General features: G+C 39.2%; 1 protein-coding gene across 1 annotated transcript in view; it reads right to left on the reverse strand.

Moving 5' to 3' along the window:
• pard3bb (par-3 family cell polarity regulator beta b) overlaps positions 1-13,678 on the reverse strand; it is a gene marked incomplete at its 5' end in the record, with an annotated part of 318,014 nt that overhangs the window by 4,450 nt on the left and 299,886 nt on the right. Inside the window, one exon of the mRNA XM_016282603.1 lies at positions 4,270-4,346. Coding sequence (XP_016138089.1) covers positions 4,270-4,346 — 77 coding nt within the window. The remainder of the gene's footprint in view (positions 1-4,269; positions 4,347-13,678) is intronic.

A 13,678-nucleotide genomic window follows, 5' to 3' on the forward strand; every position in this document is an offset into this window, starting at 1 on the left:
GTTTAAATACTCTGTGCAACTGCCTTTGGGGCTTGGTTGGGAATTACAATACATTCCTGATGTACAGTTATTTAAATGGTTTTGTGGGCTCAACAGCTGGGAGCAGCTGTTTGAGCACCCATGGACCTCAGTCAGAGTAGATGGCATATTTAATCACTTGAATGAAATGAGGCTGTGAGGGATAGAAGAACAGGCTTTTCAACGGGATGCACTGTGTTGCGCAGACTGATCAGCTGACAGATAAAATAAACATAATTCATTCAATAATAACCATTTATTCCAAATCCAGTGGGGAAAAAAACAAACAAAACAAAATGCAAAATGTTAAAAATATGCCATCCACCCTGACTAAGCTCTACACACAAAAAAGACAAGCCATTAGACAAGCTACCACATACAGTACCTACAAACATTTTGAGCTTTACAAAGTCATTCAGAATGATTACGGTATAAATGATTATGCAATGATTCCCTTTTGATAGCCACATGGATAAACAGCGCAGACTAAATTAGTCCCCTGAGAAACTCCAGCAACACAAATAGCTAAAAACGAAATTATCCTCTTTCACCGAATGAACAATGAAAGGTATATTAAAAATCTGCCTCCAGTTCTCCATCATGCAGTGAGCAGATGCAGACAAAATTATATTCTGGGCTGTTTTATCATTACTTTCAAACCCTAATGACAGCCATAAGCCAGCATGTTATACACGGAGACATCTTTACTTTCTCAAGCTCTTCATATCAGCCATATTCCAAAGCGAGTAAGAGACTGCCGTCTTCATTTGGGCTTCCTAACCAGGTTAAGCACTTATGAAACTCAAGGTAACAAAGTTTCCCTCTTAAAATGAGATTTCATTACCAACTCAATGACTCTTTAATGGCAGAGAAACCAAAACAAAAGAGCAATATAGGAAAAGTGAGAACTAATGAAAGATAAACGCTTCAGTCGTCCATCACCAAAGAGAGAAGAGGGAAAAAACAGAAGGTGCCAGCTGTTCGCTCCTCAAACCTTCATCCTGGAACATCAACTCCAGTGTCTGATTGGTGAATGTTGTCTGGTGAATGTCTGTTATCTCGTTTTTGGTGTTGTCAGTGAGGACAGTCATGTTCTGCTGTCTGTAAAGCTTTTCGCTTGAGGAGTTTGTAGCTGACAATCATTTTTTGACACACAAACATTCAAACCAGGCTCCTTGCTATCCTAGACAGGAGCTGCCCTGAAATAAGTGCTATGTTTTGGACATCAGAGATCCCATAGTGCACCTGGTTGAAAAAGTAACACCGTGGACCATCTGAAGGCCGGGCTGTTTATTCAGCTGCCCTCGGGAACCACGCACCTTACCCTCACACACACACACACATGTACACAAACACACGGCCTACTGACCCCTGGCCGTCATATAACACCGGGTAGGATCCCACCGAGACGACAAATCCAGTCAGGATTATTTGGTTAGCATTCCAGCCTTATATTTGGAGCAGAGAAACGGAAAAAAACACTCAGCTCTCATAACAAACTTAGTTAACAAGATAGGTGTCTATCCATCAGAAATGTTATTGTATGACCTAAAATGCAATTATAGAAATTAGGAGTGATATTAGACTTGAAACTCTGATTATTTTGCCACATCTAATTGAATTTCATCCTTAAATTGACGGTAGTAACTGAAGCTTCGCATTGCAGATGGTTTTGACAAAAGGGAAGTGAAAATGAGCAACTGAACTTGCTCTTTAACAACACTCAGCCTTCAGAGTGTGAAATGAATAGGCGTCCGTGTGTATGTGTGAGAACTGTATGAAAGGTATGTGATGGGTGCTACATGTCTTCAAAGATGAGTCAGGCGGTTAAGTGGTGTCATTCTCGTGAAGTCTGAAATAGATCCCTGGATTTTTTTTTTGCGGATCCTGCATCTCAGGCTGAGAATGCCCAAGTACGAATAATACCTCCTTGAAATGGTGCCAAATGCCCAGCTATTCCAAAACCTTGAAGCAAATTCTGAGCATTGAATGAGTAATGATTGACCACATTTGCAGCAGCAAGTGAAACCATCAAAAAAAAATCAGCTTGCTTCATTTAATCATTAGCCTAATATTCTCCATCTGCTACCTGCTTGGTGTGATAATGGATGCTGGGGTTGAACGGTGCTAAATGAGGTTTGCTCTATAGAAGTCACGCTTGCATGCTTGTCCTGCTATTGGACGGGAAATGGTCTGGGCAGAAGCACGCCGTTCGCAGCTTGTCGGACACCTATGAGCTCACCTGCAGGAGACTCAGAACAGCAATCAGCCATCATGTCTTTTTGACACCAGTGACAATTTACAAACCTGACGCGCCTCACAGGAGGGAGCAAATTTCACGAATTTCAGAAGGAGTGGAAAATGAAAACCAGAGAAAGAAAGAAAAAGAAAGAAAAAAAGTGAGAAATCGGGAGGACAGGGTGAGGAGGTCCAGCCTAGTGGGTGGGTGTTGGTTGCCAGGGCAACATTGAACAGGCAGAACAATGAAAATATGGCATTATTTTCAGAGCTCTCATCAAATGTAACCTCCTTCCCACATCACAAGCTCTTTTCTGGCATTTGCGGTGTTGAAACTGACAGCTCGCTGGCTAATCTAAAAGATACGAGAACAATTTACTGACATTTGTACAAATTGCTTCAACAGAGTCTTTTAAGCTCTCCTAAGGTTCGACAACAGACGATTTTACACTCATTTAGACTGCAAAGACACATTAAGAGGTCTTCTAACACAGAACGTTCTTGATGAGGCGGAATAAACAATGAGACCATTGTGACCAGTCTTAAGAAGTCTGGGAAGGCCCACTAGCAGAAAAGCCAAAGAGTGTGGGACTAGGGGGGTCTTTTGAGATATTTAATGGGGTGTTTCTTGGTTTCTTAAGAAAGGAATTGGTTAGTCTTAAAGTGAAGGATAGGATGAGGAAGAATGAGTGATTTTGATTGATTTGTGCAGTAAAGAACAGTTCCAAAAATGTGCCTCTTGACCAGAGTTCATCGAAATGGGCCACCATCTGTGCATTCATCACCCAGTTATCACTAAAACGGTCTAATGAATGCCCTAACACAATGAATCACAACTTTGACTTGACCAGTTAATCCAATAATCTGGAGGCAGGTGGCAAACGGCCTTTCTGATTGGCTAACCCTGAGTTGAGCACACTGGGTAATAAGTTGGTGTATCAATGCACTAATGGTTATAATTAGACACACATGGAAGAGCTGCATGCACTCAAGACCAGGCCAACCTTCAGTCGACTGCATAACCAGTGACCTCAGCGTGGGCCCGACACAGATTTGAAACTCTTCCAGTTCGGAATGGTGTAATAATGAAAGCGAGAGTCTTCCACGGGCGTTTTTGGCCCACGTTTGGTCCCCTTTTTGCATCAGCACAAAAAACACGTTGTACTCTAATTAATCTAGAGACTAACAGAGGTGAGGAGCGCTATTTAGAAGGGAAATGGCTTTGAAAGTAGACCCCGGGGTGGTTGATGCTAAAATCTGTTGCGATAAGCCTTTTTGGGGGAGTGAAATCTTAGTTCAACCCTGTAATGATGCTGCAGGGAAAGTGATAAATACAAGTGTTTTAGTGCTTTATTTCAATTCAATGAGTGCTATGACAAAAAAATGCCTCGCCAACACTTTTAAAAGTTCATCACTTGCAAGTTTTAGATTTCTTAATGTGTCTCATTTGTTATCAGTTATCCGTTTATAGTCGTCTGCAATCATGTGATGACAGATCCACACTTACATGTGCCAAACTCATAAACCGTGACCCTCACACTAACACCAGCGCTGTTTACACAGACCGGAGAGAGCAAACAGGCTGTGGACTTTACGAGCCAACATTCGCGCCTGTGCGCTTGCCTGTTTGTTTGCGCTGGCCGTCGTGGTCGGTCAGGCTCAGCAAACACGGAAAGACGTGATTGAGAACCATAGAATCAGCACAGGAGAAAAAGACATCCGTAACTTTAGGCGGCTTCAGAAATGCGTTCTGTGATCGGGTTACAGAGCTGCGACCGCATGGCCATGTCCCCCGTGAGGATCAGGTGAATTCCCAGGATAGGAGGGCCTCAGAAGGCAGACACTCCAGATTTAATTATACACTTTAAAGAGGATTATTCAGCTCTGCATGAGAGAGAGACAGAGAGAGACCTTCTCTCCCCCTCTCTTCCTTTCCATCTTCTCCTTTTCTAGCTCTCCATCTCTTCTTGTTTTGTCACGAAGAATGCGGGATTAATGAGTAGACGTTCTTACCTGGGCAGGGAGGCATACTGTCGCTCGACGTCCTCATAGCGGGGTGTCATTCTGGGGTCAGGGTTTCTCACTGGCATCTGGTAAAGGGCAAGAAGAGAGCAGAGTGAAAAAGAGCCGAGGTGGTTTACATGACACATCATATAATACTGGACAGCAATACAGCTATTGCGGTATACACATGAGTGTGTGGCAGTGTCAACAGGGCAGCATACACACAAAGCATGTTGTACATACGTGTGCATTTAAGGCTATTACATACAAAATCAATCAATATCAAAAACAAAAGTAGCTGTAAATAATGCTCAAGGAATCACAACACTAGAGTCCATTTTAAATAACTGACCATCATTTAGAAATCCTACAATGAACAGTGCTCTACTGCTGATTGTCACTTATATTTTAACTTATGCAATTTATATTTTAAAACATTATAAATGTTTCCTTATGTGGCATTTTGCTCACCAAATCTGCATTTATTTGAATAGAAATACAGTATAAACTGCAATGTTGTGAAGTATTATTACAATTTAAAAAGACTGTATTCCATTTACAGTATATAACATATTTTATATTTAAATATACTATAATATATATTTTATATTTATTCCTGTGATGCAAAGCTGAATTTTCAGCATTATTACTCCAGTCTTCAGTGTCACATCAGAAATCATTATAATATGCTGATTTTCATATTATTATCAATGTTAAGACAGTTGGGCTCCTTAATATGTAATTAAGGCAATGCATTGTACACAGAGAATACCCAAATTAATGTAGAATAAACTATTGATGATTTAAATATTTAATATAACAATTTCATTATTTTAATTTTATAATTTTTTTATAATTATTCAATACTTTAAATAATATTTGTTTAACAATGATATTTAGTATTAATTATAAAAACATTATAGTAGCTACAGACATTCAACATCACACAGATATCTATCAGTTACAGGTAACTATGGTGTCTGAAGGGTCACTAAACTAAATAATTAGATAGATGTAATAGAATATAATGAAACACTATATTCTAATTTCAGTTGTGCCCCCCATATTTAAAATAATTTTTTTGCCATGACCCCTAGACAATTTCTCAACTTGGCTCGAGGACACCTACTCCACCTAGGCAGACACCCCTATCGGTCTTGTCACATTACTGTAGAGTTCATTGTGAAACATGAATTAACGTGAGCGATTCATTCAATGCCACATTTTAGACCGGCACTGGCCCTGTCTCTCTCTCTCTCCACATTCATCACAGAGTCACCTTCCCCCTGAAATACCTGCTGTGCCGTGTAATCAAGCCATGACAGGTAGTGTGAGTTGCTCACAAAGGCTGCTTATTGGGGGATTTAGTACTGGGAGTCTTGGGGAGGGGGTAAAAAGCCAGATCCCAGATTACATTTCCTAAAACAGGATGGAGTCTAGCAGTCCTCCAACCCTCCTGGACTAAGCCTGACTCAAGCCCAAAGAAGAGCCAGATTAACTGTGTGCATTACATTAGCAAGATGAGCAATCTCTTAAAAGACAGGCTAAACCTCCCCTCATTCAGCATGCAGATTTGAGAGCATCTCATGTTTCCTTCCTCTTTAAATAGGATTTTGGTCACACCGTGTGCAGTCACGCCTTTTAGAGCTCATATAAAACATTCAAAAGCAGAGACATTTTGGTGAGACTTCCCCCATTTGTCTTACAGTCTTCTTGTTCCTCTTCACCCGAAAAGGCAAAAAGATGACAGAGGACTGGGACGGTGCGAATTGTACCCTGACACATATAGGCAACTTAATCGATTATAAATACTGACATACAATCCATGAGGAAATGATTCCAGTAGATTTAGCAGGGCCTGACAGATGAAGGTTCGGGCCATTATGGAAAACTGGCTGCTTTTCCGAGGGCAATATGTGTGAAATTGTGTCATCTGTCTCAATGAGCTGATTTTAAATACACGGCTCGCCGTGCTACCACCTCTATCTCCAACGTCCTCATAACGGCTGCCCTCCTGCCTACATATTAGCCACATTTTTCCTCTCAGTCTCACAAAAAACCTGAAATGTCTTCGGGGCTTCAATATATATGATGAAAGGACGGGCACACATTACCTGGGAAAAAAAAGGCTAGTTGAGCGAGGGGTCAGAGAGGAAGTGCTTCTGAACAAAAGAGCAAATGTCCTCAGTTTCAATCAGACACATCTTCCTCGCTCTATCTTTGCCTCCCCTTCACAAGATGCAATGAACTCCATGAGTAACAGAAGTGGGCGTCTTTGAATGTTGATGATGGTGAAATTCAGAACGGTGAAGATAACCATCATATGCCTGGAGGGTTAAAGAGCAGAACTTATCTTCAAATGGAGCAGATATCACTATCTGACAGCAAGACCTCAGTGTTCAAAACTCAATATTTGGTATAGAAAAATGTAAAGGATCCTTCCCCAACAGATAACGATATCTGTCTGGATCTGTCCCGCTGTAATGACAGCAATGATTTGCTTCATTATTTGGCTGTGCCCTCGCATTCACACCATGTTGCTAACTGTGTCCACACTCTGCCCTCTCACCATCTGTGCTTTCAACTCTGTCAGAAGCTGCCAATCCATGCTGACCGAAAACACGCCAATCAGGAGGAAATAGACAAACTGAGGACCATGAAACGAACACCCCGTATCCATGAAACTGATAACAGTGCATACGAGCATAAAACCACCTTTCCAGAGACCTAGCCTGTGGCTAGAAAGGAGACAAAGAGATCAATGATTACTTCCCTCATTTAAGGGCTGATCAGATATAGAAGTGGTGTGGCACAGCAGTTAATGCTGGTAACCGGAAGGTTGCCGATTCGATTGAAGCAAGAAGTGAGTCATCACCACTGTGCCCGAAGAGGTCTACAATACCTGGAGTGAGATCACCATTAGCATTCCCATTCATCTCAATGACACTTGCTTGTCTAGAGGCATGTGATTTGAAATCTGCCATCTTTCCACAGAGGTATTTGAGCCAATCATCTGGGCAAATGTCTTGCGATTAATCAAGCAGTACAACACTGATTGGCTGAAGGTACTATGAGTTTGTGGACAGTCTCACAGGATGCTTTGAAATGCCCTCAAAAGAAAAGTAGCGCACACTGGTAAAACATTTGCTACAGAACAGAGAGCAACAGTCAGGTTCCGGATGTAAAAATATCATTCATTTTCTCCATGTAGGGGTACTGACTTTTAACGATAACTTTTAAAACTTTAAAGACAGACCTGCTGTGAGGTACCAGGTTGTTAATCGATGATACATGCTTTTGTTAAAGCCATCAGTGCACATTTTTTCAACTTATTCTTAAATAATTCTGTTTAACAGCTGAATTTATAGTGAAAACTACATTGATAGCACCCTTGAGTAAACCAGATAACCCCAGGATGCTCCTTGTAATAAGTTCATTACGAAAATCTAGGGTGAAATTACATCGGATGTACGCCGTAGTGGTGTGGAAATGTGTAATGTTTTGATTCTACTCAGAACAGCCTAAAAGTATCCATGCAGAATTTTGTATGTGGTACACGTCATGTTCTGCTGTGTGTAAATGACCAAGTGAGCTGCCTCAGCACCTACATAGGCAGCTACCTTTTAAGGCAGCATCCTAACTATCATGAAACCTCAAAAGTGACAGATTTGGAAAGGGGTACAAAGCCAACTCTCACATTTCACATTAGGCAGTACACACAGAAGACACAACTAACACAGTTGACTTTGGCAAAGCTTAAAGTTAGCATGTTGCTAACCTACTGCAATTGCACAGTATACACAAATATTAGGAGAAATAGTCCATTTTAGATTTACTGGTGCTTTGAATAAAAGTATATTAATTATCTACATTCTTCTTGACTTTGTCTGCCATTTTAGATTTTTACTGAACTAAACACTGTTGGTATACAACACCACAACAAAAAATCCAATACAAAAACCACCACAACAACAAACATGTTAAATACATTTTCATGTATCTGTGAAAACCTCTTTCTGACATCTGAATGTACAAGTAGGTGTGTATGACTAAGTTAATTGTGATTGTGTGTGTGTGTAGGCACAGAGGTCAGTGTTTGTGTGGGGGGTGTGTGTTTGTTTGTTCAGGGGGCACCACAGGTCTCTCTGGAGAGTGTGTATTCATCCCTCCGCTCTGAGCTGCACAAGGCTCATGCATATGTAAAATGTAGAGATGAAATCAGTCTGATTTTACAGTTCACTGCGGGCTAGGTAAACAAATGAATGCGAAGAGGGGAGAGGTGGAGGATGGTGCGCTGAAAGGGCAGGGTGGGGTGTGCTGACTCACACCCTTTATCAGGCAGCACCCGGCCTCATTAGAGTCGCCTCACCTGCAGGCGCCATTAAAGAAATCTCTTGATCTGACCATGCAAACTCTCACCCACGACATTATCAAGAGTTTGCTCAAGCTGGCCAGACTCGCAGGGCTGAAAATGGCACTTGTTAAATGTTAATAACCCATAAATGAGTTTATTCATGAAGAAACCTTTAGCGAGACAGATTAATCTGTCCTTTTCACTCTCTCTAAATGATGTTGAACAATATGCTGTTTGACCAACCTCCTTAGATGCTTAGTACATAAAGGTGTAACGGTACACAAACACGACGGTTCGGTACGTACTTCGGTTTTGATGTCACGGTTCGGTACAGCAGGGGAAAAAACTAAACATAACTTTTTATTTTTTATTAAACAGTGGTTTACTGAACAAATTGCTCTTTCTTTCTTTAAATAAATTCAGTTGTAATTAAAATTTTCATAAAAATCTCAGCATATGCTCTAAACAACAGTGAGCCCTTTTACATTACAGTTAAGATTTTCATAAAAATCTCAGCATATGCTCTAAACAACAGTGAGCCCTTTTACATTACAGTTAACAACAGAGCCCAAACTTAAATTTAATTGCTATTTATTTTTAAATATAACAAGCAACTCAACTGTTTTATTAATAAAAGTCGGAGGGCAGCGTTGACAACATGTTTCTGTGCTCCTGAATGTTTCTGTGTGTGCGCAGCACGATCTCTGATTTGTGTGCAAGTGGTGTGTGTGTGTGTGTGTCAATGAAAGTGGCACATTAATATAGAACGGTGACTTTGAACTACCACAATATACATACTGTATATATATATATAAAGACACATACAAAGCTATAGCATCCTTATTTGCTGCTTATTAATAGTTAGTAAGGTAGTTGTTAAGTTTAGGTATTGGGTAGGATTAGGGATGTAGAGTATGGTCATGCAGGATATGTGCTTTATAAGTACTAATAAACAGCCAATATGTTAATAATAGGGTTAGGGTTAGGGTACTAATAAGTACTTTATAAGTACTAATAAACAGCCTTATTAGTTAATATGCTAATAAGCAACTAGTTAATAGTGAGAATTTAAATTACCATATAATATATATATACATACATACATAGGTCAAAATTTAGTTGTTCACATATTCATATTCTGTGACAACTTACATTATGTAAGGTTTTTTTTTTTAAGTTGTGTACATTTTGGGACTGATGTATGAAAGAGACTTGTTCCCCATATCATTATATGGAATGCAAAAAATTTGAAGCTCAATATCTCTATAACTGCTCAGAATGCAGATAGAACCTTATAATTCCAAGGTGATGATATACATACATATACAAACACACACACACACACACACACACACAACTTTAATTGTTCTTTTGTTCATGAAATTTCTCTGCCATTCAGGATCACATTTTTCCATGTTCTAAACGTAGCAAAAAAAGAAAGGCAGTAATAAATAAATATGCAAACTTAGCTTGCAAACCATGTCTATTTAAACAAACATCGGAAGATCACACATGATCCTGCATGATTACGTTTGAGTCATTCACTGTACAAGCATCATCCAGCAGAACAAAACAAAGTCCAAAAGTCATTTCCAAGCCTCTAATCACTTGTAGCTTTGTAATCCTTGTCAAAATCCTCTATTTTTTATTATTTTTTTTAAATCTCACCTTAAGACATCAACATGGGCGGAAAGTGTGTCATGACAGTAAAAAAAAATAGGGCCCTGCAAACTGTTCAAGAATCGGCCCCTTGGTGTACTCCACCTGGGGTGACGATGGCCAGCAATAAACACAGTGGCGTCTGACTGACAGACACGCTGGGTGATGTGTGTCACGAGTTAAGCTTTGTAATGAAGGCCATTGGGACGGCATGGTGGGAGAGCAGGCCGATGCTATATCCTCCATCCCACTCGTCCCTGCTCTTTCAGAGCTAATGGCCTACAGAAAGCCATTTCACGGCATGCCGAGCAGAGGAGAGAAGAGATGAGAGGGTAATTCAGGCGGAAGAGACTGACATAGCCAGTCGTAAAGCGTCCTCCCCATCCCTTCATGCCGTGCACAATCTATGAGCCATCAGCATCATTACCTGGACCACCGTTTCCTCCGACCCACCCGTGCTGAAACTTATTTTGATGTATTCATCCCTGACACAAGCCCAAAAATGGCAGGCCAGTGCCTGTAAAGTCGACATGAAATTACATCCGAAACCCATTTTCTTCCATAATGAAACATTTCAGAGTGAAGAAGAATATTCAAAAAGAAAATAAATATTATTAAAACTTATAAATTATTGACGTTTGACAATTATCATAATTTTTTTTTGCTGATCTGTGTTTGATGTACAAACTATTTCATGATCTTGCACCACCACCTCTTAAACAATGTGTGACTTTCTGTAAGGACAATATCAGGCAGACTAGGTCATCAGTTAGAGGTGACTGTTCAACTAAATTTAAGAAAACTGTTTTTGGACAATCAGCTTTTTCAGTTAGAGCATAAAGATGGAATTTAATACCTGTTTATATAAGAGAGTGTACATCATTTAGTATTTTTAAAACTACGCTTAAAGTATGGCTTAAGGAAAATCAAATATGTGATCATTGACTTGACTTTTTAATTTAATGGAGTATGATGTGATATTGTATGTGTTGTATGTATTGTATTATTTGTGACTGAATATTGTAATTTTTTAACATCCTGCCCAGGGACTGCAGATGCAAATTAGCTTTATAGCTAACTCTGGCACAACACTTTTGTTGTGCGTTGTCCCTGTACAAACAAATGAAATAGAGGACAAACCTTCATTTCAGGAATTATTAATTGGGAATTGATTGGATCATGAAAAGGAAGCTTTTGAGAAGGCTTTCTGACATTGAAACTGAAGGTTTAAAGACCCAAAAATGAAAACTCTGTCATCATTTGCTCGCCTTCATGTCATTCCAAACTTGTATGACTTATTCTGTGACACACACACACACACACACACACACACACACTTGCATCTGTGGTTTACGGGGACTCTCCATAGGCATAATGGTTATTTTACTGTACAAACTGTATTTTCTATCGCTCTACACCTACCCCACACCTAAACCTACCCCTTACAGAAAACTACTGGCAATTTTTGCATTTCATAAAACACCGTTTTGTATGTTTTTTTTAAGTCTTTTGTTTTACGGGGACACAGGAAGTGTCCTCATAAACAATGTTTATGTTGTAGTACCCATGTCATTATACGCATTTGTGTCCTCATAAACCACACACACACAGAGAGAGAGAGAGAGAGAGAAGATATTCTGAAATTATTATTTTTTTTGTCTATACAATGAAAATCAGTTGGGTTCAGTGTTATTTTTGTGTAATTGAGAGACTATTACAGTTTTTTAAGTAATATTTTGAACTAGTTTATATTTTTATGTTTTCATTTAAATCATAGTTAAAGTTTTAGTAGTTTAGTTGTGATTTGTCAGTTTTTTTATGTTATTTTTTTGGTGGGGGGTAGTTTTAGTTTCAGTTATTCAGTTATATTTCAGTTAATAACTCAACATTGTTTTGCCAAAACAGTTTAAATGATTAATAATGACAAAATTGTTATTTTTGGTTGAAGTATTCATTTAAAGTTCACCCTCAAGAGCATCTCCACATAATCCAAATTATTCAGACCATTATTTTCTATTATTGCTGTAACCTATTATATTAATTAGCATTACATTTATTGCAGGAGTAACTGTTGGCAAGACTTCAGAAAAGCTGTGTTGAATAAACCGACACCTACTGTATATTGCCATTTGCCTATTGATTTTTATTAACCAATGTCTTGGTTATATTAACTAAAATGAAAGGCTGTTTCAGAGGTAAAACAATGTATTAACATTATGATTGCTCTATGCATTGCATTATGAATACATGCACAATACTGTTCACTTGTATTTGAATGAGTAAATGGATTTTTTTTTTATGTTGACTTCAATATGTGGCCTATGACAGTACAGTGTAGATGACTTCAGAAAACAGCAAGTCTCTATGGATAGAGACTGTTTGAAATGCCCTAAGAGTGAGGGTGGAGATTATGCTGTTTTGTGACAGGACATATTTAATCTAAGACACGCAGTTCTGTCATGTGAAGGACTGGAGCAATATTAATATCTGCATTGATAAATAGGCTCCATTACTCCATCATGTTCAGCACTCATAAAACACAGTCAGCGACGGGTAACATAAAAAGTCTGGGCAAGAAAAAATCTACACTGCAGACAGCTAATAACATCCAGCTCTTTTGCAATTTGTTAAGATCTGGCTTTCACTTTGCAAAACGACAGGCTGAAGTGAAAAATGAAAAGCTACTTTTCCAGCTGACTCAAGAGTTTCATCATCCATCAGCACCCTGTGCACGAGCAAGTGTCTCCACCTGTCATTACTAACGCTCAGACATATGATCACTTCCTCCAAAGGACATGAATACCCGGACATGTCAATTCTAATCGAAGGGCAATCATTTATTCCTGAGCTGGTCATACTGACAGCACTCCAAACACGCACTACTTCCTTCTGGGAGTACAGGAGCGAGATGAGCAGGGAAGAATATGTCTCAATCTGTGATTGTACACGAGAACAGAGTCAGATCTGGCATAATGATGCAAGCATAACCAAAGCCCTCACTGGAACAAGCTGGTTCCCTTGGGCCGCAGTGGCAGAGCTTGCCTTCAGTGATAGCAAGTGAGAAAGCATGGGTTGTGTGCATAATAGAAATTACAGTCAAAATAAAAAAGCAAATCAATGGGAAACTACCTTAAATTGCTTGATATTTTTTATTGAGCTTAAAATTAATACTTTTAGGGCACATCAAATTAATATCATTAAGTAAAAGGATTTCTATTTCAAATAAATGCGTATCTTTTCAAATTCATCAAATGATCCTGAAAAAAAGCATTTTAAGCAGCACAATCGTTTTTAATATTGATAATAATAAGATGGTGCGCTTTCTTGCGCACCAAATCAGCTTATTAGAATGATGATCATTTGAAACTGAAGACTGAAGTAATGACTGCTGCCATCACAAGAATA

The sequence above is a fragment of the Sinocyclocheilus grahami genome, unplaced genomic scaffold (genome assembly GCF_001515645.1).
Source record: "Sinocyclocheilus grahami isolate Dianchi unplaced genomic scaffold, SAMN03320097.WGS_v1.1 scaffold162.1, whole genome shotgun sequence".
NCBI classification, from domain to species: Eukaryota; Metazoa; Chordata; class Actinopteri; order Cypriniformes; family Cyprinidae; genus Sinocyclocheilus; species Sinocyclocheilus grahami.